The sequence below is a fragment of the Nyctereutes procyonoides genome, unplaced genomic scaffold, assembly GCF_905146905.1.
Source record: "Nyctereutes procyonoides isolate TBG_1078 unplaced genomic scaffold, NYPRO_anot_genome, whole genome shotgun sequence".
Classification (NCBI taxonomy): Eukaryota; Metazoa; Chordata; class Mammalia; order Carnivora; family Canidae; genus Nyctereutes; species Nyctereutes procyonoides.
This window is the reverse complement of record NW_026575131.1, coordinates 10,234,411-10,255,260: the sequence shown is the minus strand read 5'-3', so window position 1 is coordinate 10,255,260 and position 20,850 is coordinate 10,234,411. Positions and strand designations below refer to the sequence as shown.

The 20,850-nt window shown below is 37.5% G+C and overlaps 1 protein-coding gene across 1 annotated transcript in view; it reads left to right on the top strand.

Moving 5' to 3' along the window:
* Positions 1–12,734, top strand: part of GRM7 (glutamate metabotropic receptor 7) — an 830,764-nt gene extending 818,030 nt beyond the window's left edge. Inside the window, exon 10 of the mRNA XM_055344908.1 lies at positions 11,619–12,734. Within this exon, the coding sequence (XP_055200883.1) occupies positions 11,619–11,668 (50 nt within the window). The 3' untranslated portion in view covers positions 11,669–12,734. The remainder of the gene's footprint in view (positions 1–11,618) is intronic.
* Positions 12,735–20,850: the final 8,116 nt, after the last annotated feature.

Below are 20,850 nucleotides of genomic sequence, written 5' to 3'. Positions count from 1 at the left end.
TTCCCTCAACTAATAATGTGAGGACTCTGTCCTACATAATCTTAATACCATTTCATGTCCAATAACTTTAATATTGATGCAATGTTACCACTTACTATAAAGGCAAAATTCAAATGTTCCCACTTGCCCCAATACAGCTACTATTTTTGGATTTTGTTTGTTTTTAATTCACGGTCCAGTCAAGGATCGAGCATTGCATTTAGTGTTTTTGTCTCTCTAGACTCCTCTAATCTGACAGTCCTACACCTTATTTTTGTCCATTACAATATTGACATATTTGAAAAGGTTACCAGCCTTCTTTTAGCTTTTAATAATTTGATACATTTCTTTCCAACTTTCCAGTACACAGTTTTAATTATAGAGCACTCACAATTCTGTAACCTATTCTTTGTACTAAAGATTATTAATGCTATGGCATAAGCATTTCCCAAATTGCTCCATCATCTTAATAACCATTACCTTTGATAGATTTAAATGTCCTGCATTAAAGAATGTTTTAGAATTTATTTAACCTCTGTCTAGTTTTAGAGATTTAGATTCTTCAAACCTTCAAATAATATTATACCTCTTCATGAACATCTTTATGCATATAACTTGGTCCTTTTTATTTTCTTTCAATATTATTAATACATTTTTTTGTCTGAATACATATTATTTACCTAATACTAATTCATAGGATTTACTTTTTTACTTTTTTAAACGTTTGTTATCTTGAAAAACAAAAAAAAGGGGACACCTGGGTGGCTCAGTGGTTGAGCGTCTGCCTTTGGCTCAGGTTGTGATCCCGGGGTCCTGGGATCGAGTCCCACATTGTGCTCCCTGCAGGGAGAAGTCCCTGCCTCTCCCTCTGCCTATGTCTCTGTCTATTTTAAAATATTGAAAAACAAAAACAAAACAAAAAAAAAACAAAGATAAAGTACCTTGAAATTCACTATTGTTTATTATTAGTGTCTTTGGTCATAAAAAAGTTACTATTGTTAAATAAAGGAGCAAATTAATATGCAAACTTTATAATAATAAAAAAGGAACTTTCCATCTTCACAAAGTTCTGATGTTGAAACTGACATAATAGGTTCAGATCTGAGTGTGAGCTGGTCAGTTTCATACAGAGTGGAAGCTGATGTATAAAACCTATTATATACTCACAAACTTTACAATCAATACCCAATTTAGCCACAAGGGAATATGGTTCTATTAGACTGAGACCTCTTTGAGGTCCCCAGCAACCAGTGTTTTACACTTGGCAGACATCTGCTTTACATCTGCTTCAAACTGAAGTTTGGGCTAACTTCTGTTACCTGTAGTGGATTCCAATCCTTCCATCTTACAAAGCCAGTATCCCAAAATATACAGCCTATGGGATACTGCATCTTTATTCCTCGACAGAGCTTCAATTCTCAGGCTCTGTCTTTTTCTTGCCAGGTTAAGATGAGTTGGATTCCAAGAAGGGAAGGAAAGCTAAGGTTTCCTTCATCTCTTTTCTTTGCCTTGGCAAAGTCTTCTCTGGTTTCCTCTCCTTGAGCCTCTTGGATTCTCTAAGATCTAGAGTTACATTAAAAAGCACCTAACTGAACTTAGTAACACTTAACTGCCATGTCACATACACCCCCCCCAAATTAAATATCAATCAGTCAATCAAACAAACAACACAGCTCTGGTTTCAAGACACTTCCCTGTGACAATGGCCCCTAAGGCTCTTTCCCATGTTCTCATGCCTAAGAGAACAAAATGTTAGCATGGGCATTGCTGGTACTATGAAATGCTTCCTCATCCAGAACCCCACTGCAGTACTGTTTTGGAATTCCACTTACCACAGTCACAATCCTAATCACTTCATGCTGATCTCTGCCTGCACTTACTACCTACCTCTCCTCCATTTCCAGTTCATCCTTCAAGTTGCTGTTGGAACATTCTCTCCTTTCAAATATTGATGATTTTTTCAGTTCTTCTTCATAACCAGAACCCTATACATAACATAAAATGTCCTTGCCAATCTGAGATTACTCTCCCTAACCATCTTCCCCAGGATTCTTTATTCTCTTCATGAACCCTGTCCTCCTTAAACACTCCACATTTTTTGCCCTTCTCTTGTCCAAACCCTCAGCTTTTTCACAAAATATGCCTTTGCCAATATCATGTCCTTCACGTGGAGTCTTCCTCAATAGCTGTACCCTTGACTCCTGGGTCCCCTGGCAAAGAAATATCCACAATTTACTGCTCAAGATACAGTTCCATACTCCTTCCACTTTGAAACCTTCCCTGAGTTTATTATGGCACATTTAGCCACTCTGGAATTCATGCATACCACAATTTCTGCTCACTCTCTTTATTCCATCCATCCTGGCTTTTCAGATGCCAACCTCAGGGCTTTACACCTGCTGTTCACTCTATGATCCAAGAATTTTCATGGTTTTTCTCTCATCTCCTAGAAACCTCTGCTCAAATGGCCTCCTCTCTGAACCTTAACTGTCACCTTTCCTAGGACAGCAACCTCAGCCTAATCCCTGTCTAGCCCCTTAGTTAACTTTTTTTTCATAGTGTTTTGGATTGCCTGACATCAGCTTAGAGTTGAATTTCATTATTCATGGTTTCCCTATTTACAAACTCCTTTACTTGCTGAAATTGATGTGTAACTCCAAAACTGTTACTTGTACTTTTGTAGTCATTTGCAGATAGATACATATGCAGAATAGGGAAATATTTGAGTCATTTGATGCACACAATCTCAGCTAAGGCTGAACAAGGTGATGCTCTGCCTTGTTTGAGTTTGAGTTTGAAGGGTGAATTTGCAATCTGTTTAATATCTAAGTTTCTCATTTTTGCGTTTTTGTCAGTGATTTTGCTTTTTAAAACAGTCCCCAAACTTAGTGCTGAAGTGATGCCTAGTGTTCTTGAGTTCAGAATGCATGTATTTTTAAACTTTGTTCATGCATGCGTTATAATTCTGTTGGTCATGAGTTCAATTATAACCAATCAACAATATATGTTAAATAAGGCATCTTCAAACAGAAACAAACATAAATCAAGGTTATGCCTTGATTGGTTGATAAAATGTTGTGCAGAGTCTTTAGGAACCTAACCCTGTATTTTCCCTAGGAACAATGGTTCAGTATTTACTAACTCAGTGTTTACAGCAACTTTATAGAATATAACAACGAATAAGGAGAATTGGCTGATTTTACCTTTTAAAAAAGGGACCTTTCTCCCCAACAGGATGTAAGCACCATACAATCAGGGGCTATAATACTCTGTAATATGGCTAAATTTCCCTGCCTATAATAGTGCATAGTAGGTGGTCAATAAATATGTGTTGAATTGCACCAAGCCAGGAGTTGTTCAAAGAGACTATTTTTCCCTACCTCTGTACCACTGATTTTTAACTAAACTACTATTAGCACACTGTAAGCTCTTAGTGATAGTGGAATAAAGAAAATAGAAATGAATGAATGTATGGTGAATTACCTACCTCAAAATAGCAAGGCCCAGATTTTAGCTAGAGCTCTTCATCCAGGAATACTAAGTACTACCCTGCTACTATTTTGTCACTACTGCCTTATTTGTAACATTATCCTTAAGACAGGATTTCATGCACAGCTTCATTCTTGGATGCATCATTGCACTGCATCTATAATATGCTCCAGAATGCTTGCATCTGTAATAGGTTGAAATTGCAAAATACACAAAAGCTTTTCAATACCCAGGCAAAGTGCATAACAAGAAAACATAGAAATCTTTGATGCAGTAATTTAGTGCATCCTTTTTGTTTCTAGGGCAAAACATATACAGCCTCAATCAAAGCACCCAGATTTTAAGTTGGCCAAGCTTAAAGATGTTTCCTCTCAGAGACTTAGTCTATTTGCTTCCAATATATCTTCTAAGAACCATGTAAACCTCTGCTTGATGCTTTACATCTTAAAAAACAAATTAGATTTTTTAAAGAAATACTAGAATGTTCATTGACTATTTTCATGGCAGAATTGAAAATTGATTTCTCAATTTTAGCCAGGCTGTTTTGGGCCTCTGTTGATGCTAAAAGGGGAAAAAAGAATGTTGTGATTTAAAAGTTACAAATGAAATCTAAGGAGTTACAGCAATTGTTAGCTTTGTGTACAATAGCACCAAGTGGACACTGAGGGGGAAAAAAAGGTTGGCAAAGCCAATGAAGTTCCCCTATATTCGGGGGGGGGGGTTTCCTCCTCTCCTACAACACTCCAGGATCTGACAATGACTTCAGAGAGCAGAAGCCCCTCTACTGTGATTCATTCAGTAAGTATTGAGAACTGACTTTATATTACACACTAAGCACTAGGAAAAACCAGGGTCTCTTCCATTCTTACACCTGCTCCCCTAATATCTGAAACACGCAGGAGCAATGAGCAATATGTGATCCACCCTGGCTGTGCTAAGTATGCCAAAGGAAAAGTAGAGAAGCCATGAGGGAATAGAGCAGGGACACCTCCTGGAGGAGGTCAGGAAAGGCTCCCTGAATCAAGTGACTTTGAAAACTATAAAGAGAACAAGGAGTAGGAGGTAACAAGTCTAGGAAAAAGCTAATTAACATTGTAGGGTGGGAACTACAAGTTGCAGATTCTGCTTCAAAATCACTGATGGCCTCTACATGGCTTCTCAACTACCATTGCCTTACCTTGGCATTGCCTTACCTTTGACAAGAGACTCCATTAGGAAGCTAAATAACCCTAGGGACTATGTATTGTTCATTACTATTTCAAGTATGTTGAATTTAGTATGGGAGCATGCATATTTATTTAATTATCTGGACCTTTCTACTCTGTCAGCCTTCAGTTCCAGAACTTTCTGATTCCCCTCTCCATGTATCTCATAGGAACATGGTACACTTTTATATTACCTGCATCCTTCCTATATTTTCACATTCATCATCCAGATGAAGTGCCCATTTCACTGAGAAACATTCTTGGGCTTAGTACAAAACACCCCCATCTAAGATAGAATTAATTAGCTTTTGTCAAATACCTTCAAGCACTTATCACAGGCACTGGAATCATTTCCCCAACCATAAAACAATTCCTTAACAAAAGGGACTATACCTGAATCATATCTTTGTCCCTGATGAAAATGGGGCAAATACTTTAGACATTTTTTCTAAGGATTTCTAGGATGCTGCTTTTCTCTTTTCTTGAACTGGGTTACTATTGCCTGCAAATAGGGTAGACTGGTTCCAGCAGCTTCAATGCCCCATTATCCATTGAAAGGCTTCCCTCATTCCTTCACATTGGTGAAGGTGCCAATTTGCTGTGGGGATTCCACCCAGTATGAGTCTGACCTATGATCTCCTGCTTTATGCCAATCATGTTACATAGGGAAAAAAAAAAAAGGAAATTCCTAGCCCTTCTGATGGCACATGGAAGCCCTCTCTAAATAATCAAATTGTCAAATAATCCAAATTTACAATGAATGAGAACAAACAGCTTCCAAACTTCCAAGCCCTGTTTGCAAGATTACCACACATTAAAGTGACTTATTTAACAGGTGCTAATAATATTTTGTTAGATGGATGGTTGGCTACATGGACAGAAATTCATATTTTTGGATCTTTGGTGACTAGATTAGAATTACTGGTGATGTGGAACCCTCACATATTTAGCTGATTGTACTTTGACCCCCACCAAGCCCTTTGTGTCAAGAAGTCCTGCTAACTAACATAAAGACAAATACTTCAACATACTTCTGGTAAATTGTTGCAACAGAACTGGGGGTGTGACAGAAAAGATGTATAAAAGTCTCATATTTTCTTAGATCAGAGTTCAACTTGCACAACTGACAATGCCTCATTTTTCTTTTCTTTTTTTGGCAATCATATTCTCCATTCTTAGGTTTTCCATCTTTTTGGATGAGTAATGTGCTACTTATAGATGACAATCAATTAAAAAAAGATTTAGGGAAAATCATTAGAAAATGATTTTTCAATAAAGTATAGTAAGTTTGCTAGCTTCTTTGAAATTCTGAGTGGAAATTAACAATTGAAGGTAACATATACTCATTTGCTATTAAGTGATGGGGCTAAGGCCATTTACTGATGAAACCAACAGGCAGGAAATCAGGGCGATGACCACAGAACTAATTACTAAAAGTATTTTCTTTTAGTAACAGTGAACTATAATATGAAGAATCACTCCCATTTAAAGTATTTTTAACTAAACAACTGTGAATTGTGGTTGACAGGGAAGCAAATGGCAGGGAAGGCACAGATATCATTTAGAATAGGTTCATAGAAAAGTCAATTTGTGCCACGTTTCATCAGGCAATAAACCAGTATTCCAGAGTTTGTAAGCTTTACAAGGGATAGAAGTAATAGGCAGGATCAACATTTAAGAAATAACCGAAAGTATTTCCAAAAGTGTGTTCTTGTATAGTACAAAGAACCACTAAAAGGTATGGGGAGAGGGCTAGGCAATCAAATAAATTTCGAAAAGAGTATAGAAAGCATCACAGAGTGACAAAGTGGCTGCCCAGAGACTCAATCTATACCCTAGTTACTTTCCTTTGACTTCCTCAAGGTTTTAATATGATTTTGAACTTGGTACTAAAAAACAGGCATTTATAATGCCTGGAATAGAGCCCAAGACATAATATGTGCTCAGGAAATTAAAAATGAATTTTGAAAGAGATTTCAAATGAATAAAAAGTGAAATTTTACCTAACAACACAGAAGTACAGCTCCTCTTTAAAAAATGAAATATATGGGGGATCCCTGGGTGGCTCAGCAGTTTGGTGCCTGCCTTTGGCCCAGGGTGCGATTCTGGGTCCTGGGATCCAGTCCCACATTGGGCTCCCTGCATGGAGCCTGCTTCTCCCTCCTCCTGTGTCTCTGCCTCTCTCTCTCTCTCTCTCTCTCTCTCTGTCTATCATGAATAAATAAATAAATAAATAAATCTTTAAAAATAAATAAATAAATATAAAAAATGAAATATATGACTAAATTAAGCTAACACCCTACAGATAATTATGCTCTCACATGGAGCAAGTGTTCATATTGTTCCTTAATATCTTACATTTGACCCACTTTTCTCATTTGTTTTATATGCTCAGCCCCTGAGAATTCTCTCTTAAAGAATCACAAAACATAACATTATATTAATGGCTTTAAGAAGCCCCACACATATCCAGGTGCACATGTGAAAACGTGAATCAGATATATATGTAGAAATAAAATTCCTGAGTTAACGCTGTGTATATCCTCTGCTTTTCTAGGTACTTCCAGATGATTGTCTCATGCAATTATACCAATTTCCATTCTTACCAGACTAGTCTAAGAATCCTCACTTCTTCACACCCTTACTAGTTTGTGGTATCAGTGCAAATAACCTCTTTTTGTAATGACTGGGCATGAAATGCCGTATTATTATTTTAATTTGTATTTTTCTAAGTGAGAAGGTTGAGCAGTTTTCATGTGTTTTTTTATCTACAAATTACTTTTTGATATCTTTAGTTCATTTTTTTTAAAAAATAGATCTTATTTATTAATTTGTATATGTTAAAAATTTGTATAACAATCTATCAGTTACATACACTACAAATAAATTATCCTAGTTTATAGACTTTTTCTCATTTAACTTTATAAATGGTATTGGTTTTCAGATCCCATTTATTCCAGCATTGTTTGCTATTGGTAATAATTATAAAGTAAGTAGAGTCCATGAATTAAAAAGAATTAGAAATTCTTGCTATATCCATACAGGAAACTATATAGTAACTATGATTACCAAATCGACATAAATATTAAAACCACAATGTTATATGAAAAACAGGTTGCAAATGGATACAAACAGAATGATATATTTGTACAATTTAAAAAACACAAAGCAAAACTCTTTATATTTTATGGGCAGCTACACATGCTGTAGCAGCATGAACCTCTTTGGGAAAAATGCATCTCCACCCACATCAGACTGATAGTTTTGGTTGGGAAGAAGAAAAGCACTGGCAGTGGGGTTGGGGAGGTAGGGAAGGCTTTGACCATGTTTTATTTCTTATGAGTGGATGGAGGGGCACCTAAAGCAAAGAGGTAAATATATTAATGCTCTATTTTCAAGGCTGAGATATTGTCTATACTTTCTCTGGATATTTGAATCACTTCATACATACACTGATATGTATATATATCTACATACACATTCTTATTAAAAACAAGAGCTCACAGAAATATATGGAATATTGTCAATGAGCTACACGATTCCTTACTATTTAAAAAACAAATATGGAATAGAGAAAAGAGCCCTATTTAATGTTATTCATTCAAAATTTTATATTTATTTATGTTTCCCATAATTCAGTGTTCCTTATACTATCCAGGAGACTCTTTCTTCTTTATCATTTTTTCTTTCTTTCTTCACTTCTATAGTCTAGGTTATATGTGTTCCATGGAACAAACTTGAGAAATGAAACTTGCATGAGACAAAAAGTCTCATGAGAAATTAAAGAAAAACAAGTAGTTCATTGAAGTTAATGCCAAATCTAGTTTGATTTTGACAAAACACCAAAAGTAAGATGGAATGTCTTAACATTTTTAAATAGCAAAGTAATTCATTCCAAAAACCACGATCCATTATACTGCCTCATTATAAACATCAACTCTGCAAGATACTTTGCTTTGAAAACTACTGATATAGGTAGGTAATCTTTAAAAATTCTATAGGGACCATGGCATATACCCCAAATGTTAGTTAAAACTTGTAGCTTTAAAGAGAAAAAAATTCTATTTTAAAATACAATAAGTTTATTTCCTTAAAAAGTATTTCACTGCACAACTATTTTGAGCTAAGCAATTTTCTTTTCTAGGCCATAAACTACATTGCTATTCAAATAAATGGAATTATCACACACCACTGGTACTTATCTTATTTACTCATAAGGCTAGAATATTTTAAAAATAAACATTTTAATACATTGGGCATTGCTCTGAAAAGCATATAAATCACCATTCTAGGACCTGCACAACTCCATTACCATTTTGCTGCAATGTTCCCCAGATATTCTGTCAAGAAAGCATGGATTGAGGATAATCATTTGTATAGAACTTTTAATTTAAAAATACCTTTATGCATTACGTTATCAGATGAGAAACTGGAATAGTTCATACATTTGTGCCATCAACAGGCCACAGAGTGACAATTATTCTACCAATTTTACAAAGGCTCAGAGAAGTTCAATGTCATTGGACTGGTCTAGGTCACACTTCTCAAGTAAGTAAGCTCTAATAGCTGGATCAGAACCTGGGTCAGGTGAATCCAAAGCAGCATGGTCTTCCTACTGTGGTATGGATAATGAACTGTGTAGATTCAAACGTTAGCCTCATTTTGGAATGTTGGTCCCTCTGACACTCAGACCCCTCCTATGTAAGGTGGAGGTTATGAACAGCATTCATCTCAAAGCTTACAAACACAAGAAGATAATCCATGCCAAGCATTAGTTAATTTCTTTTTTTAATATTTTATTTATTTATTCATGAGAAACACAGAGAGAGAGAGAGAGAGGCAGAGACACAGGCAGAGAGAGAAGTAAGCTCCATGCAGGGAGCCCGGCGTGGGACTCCATCCTGGGGCCCCAGGATCACACCCTGAACCAAAGGCAGACACTCAACCACTGAGCCACTAGGGCGTCCCCATTAGTTAATTTCTATTACTATTATCATTTTGAATATTTTACAACATAACCTCATGTTAATGATTGTTTAATACAAACCAACACTCAGCTTTACGATATATGGACAATATTTTCTAACTTACTTATTCTTTGGGTGAAGGCTCTTCCAGAGAAATTGGTGTTTTCAAGTAACCTGTTTGAGGAATTTCAAATATGTTTTGCTTTTTTTTTTCCACTAGACAGCTATGCTTATATGGAAAACAGTCACATAATAATCACACAATAGAGGTAAACTCAGATATTTTTGTCATTATAAACCTCTGGGTTGTTTCTTTGATTCTGCCCCACCTCTTTGTCCTGAGAATAATTAATACATTGGCATTTGACAAGGCAGGCTATGATTATTTCTTGCAACTATCTCCTGGAGTTTTCTAGCTATGACACTGTAAATAGGCTTCAGAGTAAAGAAAACATTTCTAGAATATTTTTCTCTTTATACTCAAACCAAACATATCAGTGGAGGCTATGTTAACAATGGGAACCTTCTTAGAAGTCTGGGGCATTATTGACACCATGTATTTATCAAGGAGGATGCAGCATGACCCAGCTCCTGACCAGATTTTCCAGAGGACCCTTAATGTCATATAACTATATTTTCTCCTCTAATTTCAGTTAATAAATGCAATGTGATTTAATAAAGAAATGAGTCTGAGTCTTCAAATCAGAATTGCCAGAAGGAGTGTCTGAATTTTTAATCCAGAAAATGAAATCTGCTTTTTTATATACTATACATGAATGTGTGTGTGTGTGTGTGTGTGTGTGTGTGTGTAATATACTGGCTGCATTACATACTCAAAGTTCAAATACAAACTCTCTCTCAGTATTATTGTAGCCTTTCCATTCCTCTAAATTCCCATATGAATCCCTACTCAAGAAGTCTAGAAGAATTCTTGTTATTTGTGTATGTTAATTGGACAATACTACTTAGCATAAAAAAACCGTGAGTAAAATAAGCCGTCAGTAAATGCTATGTGACAGTTACTTTGCGTCCAACAGAAGCTGATGCAAAACTACTAAGGTTTAATGAATAAAGAACATGTCACGTCACAGCAATTGTATTACTTGGTATTGAGAACTAGAGTATAATATAAATCAGTCATACATCGGGATCTTGGTGTCCTTGTTTCCATCATGAGGACAAGAAAGGGTCTGATCTGCTCATCGGCTGCTCAGCAGTGCCTAGCCCCGTGTCTGGCATATGATAGGCAACTGACACATATTTGCTAAATGAATGAATGAATGAATGAATGAATGAATGAATAAGTAGAGCTGGGCTCTCGAATCACTGTACCAAATAGAAAAGTAACTCACTCTATCTTTAAAGAAAACAAATACAGGGTATGTATGTAAGATTTAAGTGAGCCTCAAACTTTGATGGAAATAGTTCCACAAATTACCATTTACAACTTACTGATCACAATGCCGTGCAAGTCAATCACTAGTAATTTGATGGTGTGAATCCTAAACCGAAGAAGGTGCTCTGGTTGACCTACTCTGTAGTCAAACTGAAATTAATCACAATGAACCAGGACAGACCCATCCCGAGCAACAGCCCATTTATTATGAGAAGGTCTCAGAGAGCACACAACAAAATATACTGCAGCATGGGTGGGCCCTTTAAGCTTAGGGTCGGCTAATTAGAAAGCATGGCATCCACTAATTAATTAGCTAACCATTGCAAACCATAAAGAGGGAAGTTGGAGACATCTCAGAATAGAGAGTACAGATGGTTTGAGAATTGCTGGGCACTGCAGATATTAGTAGACAAAACCTTAGAAAGGATCCTAGGAATCCAAAGTGATTTGTGTGTTCCTCAGTGGTGCACTGTTCCCTCTTGACATCGTGATTTGCACCCAAATCATCCCAGATCTGATTCCGTTTCTACCTTTACAAATAAGGTCACTGCTACAATAGACTCTTTTGCTTTTTTTTTTCAGGCCCTGCTGCAAAAAAGAAGTATGTCAGTTATAATAACCTGGTTATCTAACCTGTTTCATTCCATGGAACCAAGGAGGAGGAAGACCCTCAGTTATTTTGTCACCCAACCTGGCATAGGACTCTTTTGGTCCTGCCCGCTGCCCATCACTGGAGGAGCATCCCCGGCCAGGAGACCAACGTTAGAGGATCCAAGTGTCCTACACAGCTGCTTTATGAAATATTCTTACTTTATCTTGGCTTAATAAGTCACTGGCATCAGCACTGCCAACTTGGCTGCAATTTCGGACCTTCCCTACCACAGGGAGTGTTGAGACTCAAGTCCCACCCAGGCTCTTTAGGATGACCCATCGAGAGCCACAGTGAACGTTTTGGGGCTGACTTGTCTTTCTACGTATGTACTTCCAGACTGCAAGGTTTTGAAATTTTCTGTACAGTTTGTGAGGACTTTTGCACTTTGCCATCTGATGTTGTACCTCGGTTCACTGTTTGTTTTCGAATGCCTTGTTTCCATAGAGCCCTATTCTCTCAGACAGCAGAATATGTGGAAAAAAATTTGAAACAATTCAAATGTTAAAAAGATCTCGGCAGACTAAAAAAAAAAAAAGGAAATTAAAACCACATATGTAATGACTGTATAATTATGATTATTGTACCACTGCAAATCATGTTATTTTTTTAAGACAAAAAAGATAATTAAAGACCAAAAACTGTGCTGAGAAAGTATGCCCTGCCTATCTTTGGTATAAGGATAGGTCCCATGAAAGGAAAGTATTGGCTGAACTGAATAGAGGTCTTGATCTTTGGAATGCATGCCAGTAATGTATTTTACAGTACATGTTAATAATTTATGTTCAATATTTGTATTTGTGTTCTCTTTTGTTATTTTAATTAAGGTATATGGATATTTTGCAATAATTTTAATAATGGTTAAGCTATTTGAAGAAAAGAATATGGATTTTTCATGTCTTGAGGTTTTGTTCATGCCCCCCTATGACTGACCTGTGTGATAAGGACTTTAAAAAAAAAAGCATGTATGTTTTTTACTGTTTGTAATAAGTACTTTCGTTAATCTTGCTGCTTATGTGCCAATTTAGTGGAAAAACACCCTTGCTGAAAAATTCCCCCTTTCCATTCTTTCAATTCTGTGATATTGTCCAAGAATGTACCAATAAAATACTTTGGTTAACTTTTTTATTTCCTGAAATAAATATTTTTAGTTGTTTATCCCCTTTTAGTTACAGCTTATTTTATAAAATCTTAAGTTAGGGAACAATGAAAACAACTCAGCTTGTTAAAAGAAACAAGTCTTAGCTTACAAGTAAAGCTCTATCTGAAATGCAAATGATAAACCCAGAGGTACTAAATGCTCTCACAAACAAGAGAGTATCACAAAACCCGTGCAGTTTCCTTAAAATCAGAGGCCTGACAACCCTCAGACATTGACTCAGTAAGTTATTCATCAAAAATAGTGAAAGTGTTAGAGGGAAGAGAAAATAAAGAAATATTAGTTTCAATGAACAATCTGGGCGCAAGTGAGTACAAAGACAAATATCTTTGTGAAACTTAACCTAAGGACCTAAGTAAAGATTACTAAAATAGCACATTTATCTATACTTTCAAACAAATATGGTGGCTATGTTGACAGTAACATTAAGACTTGGGATTCCCCAAACACTCAAATATAGGAAATACCCTCACGGATAAACTCACACTAAGTTGGGTGTCACGAGCACAAAAGAATGTCTGTTTACAGAGGGTGACACTCAGGGAAGGACCCCAAAATCCATTTAAGTGGATTTAAATGGCCCATTGCAGATCTACTTGTGACTAATTTTCTACTATCTCTAGAATCCACCAACGTCTTGCCCAGAAAATGTGTATACAAAGACTAGAAATCTCTTTTCAGTATCACACTGAGGAAAATTAAAATATCTCCCACCTTTCTTATCCCTTAAACATCCTTCAAACAATAGACCAATAAGATAAAGAGCTAATCACAGCACATGTGAGTGCTCTCACATTTTCAAGTGGTAGAGCCAGACAACTGAATGTGAGACCTGGCTCCCCTCCTGCTAGCTATCCTGGGGGAAGTTACAGAAACATTCTGAATACTCCATTTCCTCCACTGGAAAACAAACTAATACTACTACATATCACATAGAGTTAGGAGGATTAGTAGAAAAAAATCCACGTAAAGGGCTCAGAACACTGCTTGGCGCTTGGTTAACTCGCCACATGTGTCAGCTACCATCAGCACCACCATGGATGTTAATCCTGTCTTAAAAATGAAATGAAGTGCGCGGTGCTTTCTCATTCCGGACATGCAAACACAATCTGTAAAATAGCACACGGACAAGCCAGGCTGACTTCCGGCCATGTAGGAGAAACAATTTGTTTCACAAAGAAATCATGTAAGAGCCTTTCCCGATGATTCCAATGTACAAACAAGAGTGCAAGAGAAATAACAAAAGCAATTTCATTTAGGATTGGAAAGAGATACTGCCAAGGACTTTTGCTCTGCTCCTGGATCCTCAGGGTAGGATTGAGGTAACAGTGATCAAGATAATGACAAGGATAAAAATTAAAGCTTCTGTAGCCCGATATAAGGAACCATTTACATATATTATCTATACATTATGTAGATTATATATACATATATAGACTATATATGCATATATACATTTAATATATATTGTATACTTTATATGTATCATCCCCATGCTCCTGGGACCCTTCATGTCTTCATCTTACAACATCAATAGGACATGGATTCAGGTCTTTTCATCCATCAGGCCACTCTATATGAACTTGCTCCAAATATTAACTTTGTGATCAAAATGTGCTAACCAAGTCTAAACACAATAACCTACAACACTGCTCCGGGTGGAGTGGCTGGGGTCCAAGTAGGGAAGAAGTACCACTTCTTTGCTGTCAGAATGATTAATGCCTAAGGTATCCAGCAGCACTTTTGGCCACCACTTCACACAAATAAAAACAATTAGGCTCCAATGAACTAAAATCCCTCAATCCCTCCTCCTCTAGTTGCTGCTGCTATATTATTTCCCATTTGACATTTTTCTTCTATAAATTATCCTTTTGTAAAATTTGCTTTATCATGCCCTCAATTGAATGTGTTTAGATGCTGATATTTGTATCTGTTCTCTATCCTTCCAACTGTCATGGTAGTGATAAATCTGCTTTACTAACTCTCAGCGAAGGTAGTGCTAATATTCTGGAAAATGATAAAGCCTAGAGCAGGGCCTTGGAGGCTTCTACCAGAGACCCATGACGAGGCTGACTTTGGTGCATTAATCAGCATTAGGTAGCTATAGGTATGGCTATTGCTCTAATGAGAAAGCCGCCAAAACAACAGGAACAATCACCCTGTGTTATTTTCTTGTGCCTAATAAAAAATAATAAGAAATGAACCAAAGCAAAGGACATTTGTCATGTCTTAGGAAAATCAACATACCTACGTTCACACTGTTTCTCTATCACAAAACCTAAGACAGACCAATAATCCTATTACTTCAGGAACCATGAATGGCTTCTAAGGCTGTCTTTTTTCCTCAGTATTAAGAAATAAGACACTGGCTTGATCATCTTCCCTGCAATCCTACCACAGAATCAAATCAAGTTCTTAAGTTATTCCTAAGGTCTTCCTCATTTGAAGTTCTGGCCATGTTGCACCATCTCCAGACTCTGGGCACACTCCCGTTCCCTAGAAGTCCTCCAGGTGAGAGGGGAGGACAGGGCACACCTTGGAACCTATGGAATAATTCTGATATCTTTACACTCCCAAACTTATCACCACACCCTGGGATTACACAGTGGTTGCCAACCGGATTTTGTCCTTATGTATTTATTTTGTTGGGCTATTTTGCTGGCTAATGAATAACCCAAATATTGTTTTTTGTTTTTTTTTATATTTATGTATTTATTTATTCATGAGAGAGGCAGAGACACAGGCAGAGGGAGAAGCAAGCTCCATGCAGGGAACCTGATATGGGACTCCATCTCAAAACTCCAGGACAAAGCCCTGAGCCAAAGGCAGACGCTCAACCACTGAGCCACCCAGTTGTCCCCACCCAAGTATGCTTGAAAGTGGTATATGGGCAATTCAAGCACTGAAGGCTTACAGAATACCTGTTTCTCTCTCACAAGGTCTTCCTGGCATCTGCCTTTCTCTGACCCCAAACGTTTACTAAGCATCATGTCTTATGTGTCAATGTGTTTATCCTTTTTTTGTCTTTTTTTTTTTTACCTCTTTAAAAGAAATTAGTAAATCAATAAAGTGGATGCAGGGTACAAATTCTGATTTCTTTCCTTTGTCTTATATAAATGCTTCCCCAACATTAATGTGCCTATCGATCACCTGGGGATCTTTTTAAAACTGTAGATTCTCATTCAGCAGGAGGGCCTAGGGCTCTGCATTTCTAATAAACTCCTTGGGGATATGATGGTATCTGGTATCTGAACTGGAGTTTGGTTCTCAACTCTGATTGTACATTCACTTCACCAAGAGGCTTTAAAATATATCCATGGCCAGAGCCCACCACAGAGAGGCCATTTTAATTGGTCTAGGGTAAAGCTTGGTCATTATTTTTTCTCCACAAGCTTCCCATGTGTAGAGTGGAGTATTAATGTTCTAGTCTAGTGTGTCTTGAGATTTAGTGAGCATCATAATTCCCTGGTGGCTTTACTGAAACACACAATGCTGAGCCATTCCCTCACCCCTGCCCAAGTTTTAACTCTGTAGTCCAGGGTGGGAGCTGGTAATTTATATTTGTAACACTTTTCCAGGTGATGCTGGTGCTGGTGGTCCAAAGAACATACTTGGAGAACCACTGGTCAAATATAAGTGATGATACTACTATTCCCATGTTCTGGTTTTGCACAGACAGAAGGTTAAAACAAAGCAAAAGATACTTTTATTGGCTCTAATTCATTTTGCACACGACTCATTCTGGACTTTAGGCTTCAAACACTACTCTTATAGGTTACTGTTTTGTGGTAGTTTGCATTTGCTCATTTGCTCACCTTCCACCTTTTGCATAAATTTGTTGCAAACCAACTCAATGGAAAGTTTTCTGTACACCCACATTTGTCTCTTTAAATCATTTTTCTCTCCTTTCCTGAGATCATGACCAGAGATTCAGAATTCTAAGTGTCTTCTCCTGCTCTTGGGTCTGCCCATCCTATTTATGATCTTGGGCTCATTACCATATTCTGACATTTTGAAATCTATTTCTCCCAAGACTCATCTGCTCATTTGGCTACGGGCAGGCTACTATGCCCTGGCTCAGGAACTCAGATGATATTAACACTTTCCCCTGTCTTCTTCACCAGGCCTTCCTTCCTTGCTGATCTGAATTTGGTTCAGAAAAGCAATTTTTTTCTCTTCATTGTCTCGTATGAGTTATAATAGGCAGTGCTAGAACATTTAATCAAAAAATAATTTGAGCACCTGTTATATACTGGGCACTGCTCTAAATTCCTAGGGACATAGTTGTAAGAAGCCAAATCTCCTGTCCTCAAGAAGTTTGCATTCTAGATAAGGTGCCAAGCATTTTGCAACCAGATATACTGTAGAACACTCCAACCCAAATCTACACTTCTTTCACTGTCACTGCATTTCTTCTTTTCCTCCACTGCCCCCTCTTCTACTTAGAAAATTTGGGGATCCCTGGGTGGCGCAGCGGTTTGGCACCTGCCTTTGGCCCAGGGCGTGATCCTGGAGACCCGGGATCGAATCCCACATCAGGCTCCCGGTGCATGGAGCCTGCTTCTCCCTCTGCCTGTGTCTCTGCCTCTCTCTCTCTCTCTCTCTGACTATCATAAATAAATAAAAATTTAAAAAAATTAGAAACTTTGTTTCTAAATCTTTAAAAAAAATTTGGACATGCTGACTCTTTATTTTGCTTGCCATTACTTTATGTTTTATGTTCCAATGGGCTCCAAGAGGATATGGACATCCAAGCAGGCAGATCCCCAGCTGTGTACATGCCTGGTTCCATAGCTGAGAAATTGCATTTGCCTCACAACTGCAGGGACCTATTCGTTACAATAAAAGGAAATCCGAGGGAGAAATTATTCTAACTTTGAGTCAGCTAGCCATCTAGTAGCATCCATTGTTAGAGTAACTGGCTTTCTTTTTTTTTTTTTTTTTTTTACCTTCTCTTTTGAACATGGCTTTCCAGCCAGCTCTGCACCTGGTTATTGAGCTGGACAATGACAAAGACTATCTTGGTGACTGTCATCCTCCCAGTCGGCATTTACTACCAGAGAGATTAGGTCAGGCAAATCACACTGGTTCTTGAGCCAAGGAGGCAGGGCTGCCCCTGCTACTACTCAGACATTGTTTGCATAGAGCTAGCACAAAGTTCATGAGGCACTTAGGCTCACACCATGTTAAGCAATTCGTATTCACCTCATTTACTCTTAAAAACAGCTCTATGTGGGAGGGGTTGATATCCTCATGTTAATGTGTAGTAAAAGGAAAGAGAGAGTAGTAGAATAATTTCCCTAAAATCATGCAATTGGTAAATGACAAAACTGAGGTTTGAACCCAAATCTCACTGACTCTGGAACCAGTACTATTAAACACTAACTTTCAATGCCTAAAGTATGCTTTCTTTTCACCCCAACATAACAATTACAATCACCATAACAAAATAAATCCCTAACCAGAATGAAATAATATTTTTACAGGATAAATGTATGAACAATTCATAATAATTACAATAAGAGAGACTATTAAGCAGTTTTAAAAGTGATTCAGAAGAATGTTGTAGAAAAACATTCTTAAGGGCACCTGCATGGTTCAGAGGTTGTCTGCCTTTGGCTCAGGTCGTGATCCCAGGGTCCTGGGATCCTCATGGGGAGTCTGCTCCTCCCTCTGCCTATATTTCTGCCTCTGTCTGTGTGGCTCAACCACTGAGCCACCCAGGTACCAGATACTGATTTATTTTTAACTCCCTCCCTCCACAGTATAGTTTTTATTTTTTCCAGATCATTCATTCATTCATTCATTCATTCATTCATTCATGAGAAGCACAGAAAGAGTCAGAGACAGAGGCAGAGGGAGAAGCAGGCAACTTGCAGAGAGCCCGATCCAGGACTGGATCCCGGAACCGGGGATCATGCACTGAGCGGAAGGCAGATGCTCAACTGCTGAGCCACCCAGGTGTCTCTCCCTGAAAGTATAGTTTTGACAGAAACACAGACACCAGGGATTAGGACTTGCAGGGATACTAGGAATTAGGAATGATGAACCATCCCACCTACCACAGCACCAGCCTCCCACTTGTCCCCAGCACACACTACCAAACTGAGAGACCATACTCCCAAATGTGCCAAATGAGAGCCTAGAAATGAAATTATATACATGGGTCTTTTCCAAAGAGATGAAAAAAGCATTGTCTATGGAATAAAACTGAAACATTTGTTCATATTATACACAACATAATCAATTCCAGATGGATTAAAGATATAAATGTCAGAAGTAAAAAATGCCTTTATGAGAAAATATAGGGAAATATCTTTCTAACCTTGAATGTAAGGAACAGTTTCTTAAGAACAGAGGCCTAGGGATGCCTGGGTAGCTCAGTGGTTGAGTGTCTGCCTTTGTCTCAGGTCATGATCCTGGGGTCTTGGGGTGAAGTCCCACATCAGGCTCCCGGAGAGTAGCCTGCTTCTCCCTCTGCCAATGTCTCTGCCTCTCTCTCTGTCTCTCATGAATAAATAAATAAAATCTTTAAAAGAACAGAGGACTAACCATAAAGAAACAATTGATGTTTTTTTGATTATATTAAAATTAAGACTACTGTTAACCAAAAGATTCTTGAAAGAAAAATGGAGGTAAAACTATAATCTGTAAGAAGATATTTACAATGCATACCCCAACAAAGGATTCATGTTAGAAATAGGAATAAATGTACGCATGCATATTATGCGAAATACACATAAATATAAATAAAATGACACGTATATCCTGTAAGTAAGATAAAGAAAAACAACTCACTATTGGAAAGAACAGACATTGCACAGGAGAGGAAATCACATGACTAATAAACATAGGAAGAGATGTTCAATTTCATTAATAATCAGAAAAAAGAAAATTGAGATCACAGTGAGAGAGCATTTTATACCCCACACTATTCAACTAGCAATGCCAGAAAAAATGTGAGTAAAAGAGATCTCATATAATGCTGATTTGAATGTTAATTGTACAACCACATGGACAATTTCCATTTGATAAAGCTGAATATCTATGTTCCTTATCACCCGGCAGCTCTACTACCCCATAATGACTCAAAAAGCATTTTTCTGCAGGTGCCCCAGGAGACATGTAGAGGATGTTTATAGGAGTTCCGTTCGCAATTACAAAAACCTGGAAATACTGCAGTGTCCGCTGGCAGAAAAAAGGACAAACAAACCACAGCATATTTGTACAATGGAATATTAAGCAGCAATAAAATCCACAAAATTACTTTGATAGATATTAATAACATAATATTGAGTGAAAAAATTAAGTTCTAGAAGACAATTTACAAAATTCAGGATCATGATTACCTCTAGGGGAAAACAGGGGAACAAGATAAGGAAGAAGGCCACAGGAGAAGTGAATTACTGGTAATGGTGAATTCTTAGGTGACATATAGGTTAGCAAGTGCTCATTATATTATTAAACATAAAGAACGGTGTGCATGGATGAATGATGATGGTGCTTCATGTATGAAGGATGACAAGTACCTTTATGGCTACATACAAAATATGCACACTATAATCTCAACTAAGATCCTAATCTTCCTACTATATGTCTAGAAATGACCTGATTAGTGTGCTGCTTAGCCTATGTGATGAGCCACACTCCTCTAGTAACACCAGAGTTAGCAAAACTCCATTGTATAATCATTTTCTCAGATCAGCAACTTTGTTAGGTGGCTCTACTCCCATTTCAGGAGGACAAAACTAAGGAGTAATGGAGCTAATTAAGTCAATTGCACTAGTCTTATTTCCATCCTCATGGATCAAGAATCCATGAAGAGTCAAAGCTACAGCTTTTCTTCATGGAAGAGATACCACTTTGCTCCTTCATAAGATTCAGAACTTGGTTTCATTAGCCTAATGTTCTGCTAAGTCCCCACTTAGAAACGTGAATCTTGTGCTTCTATCTGGTAATGACAAAAAGTTAAGGTCAGGGGAGCTTTCATCACTGTTGTCGCTGCC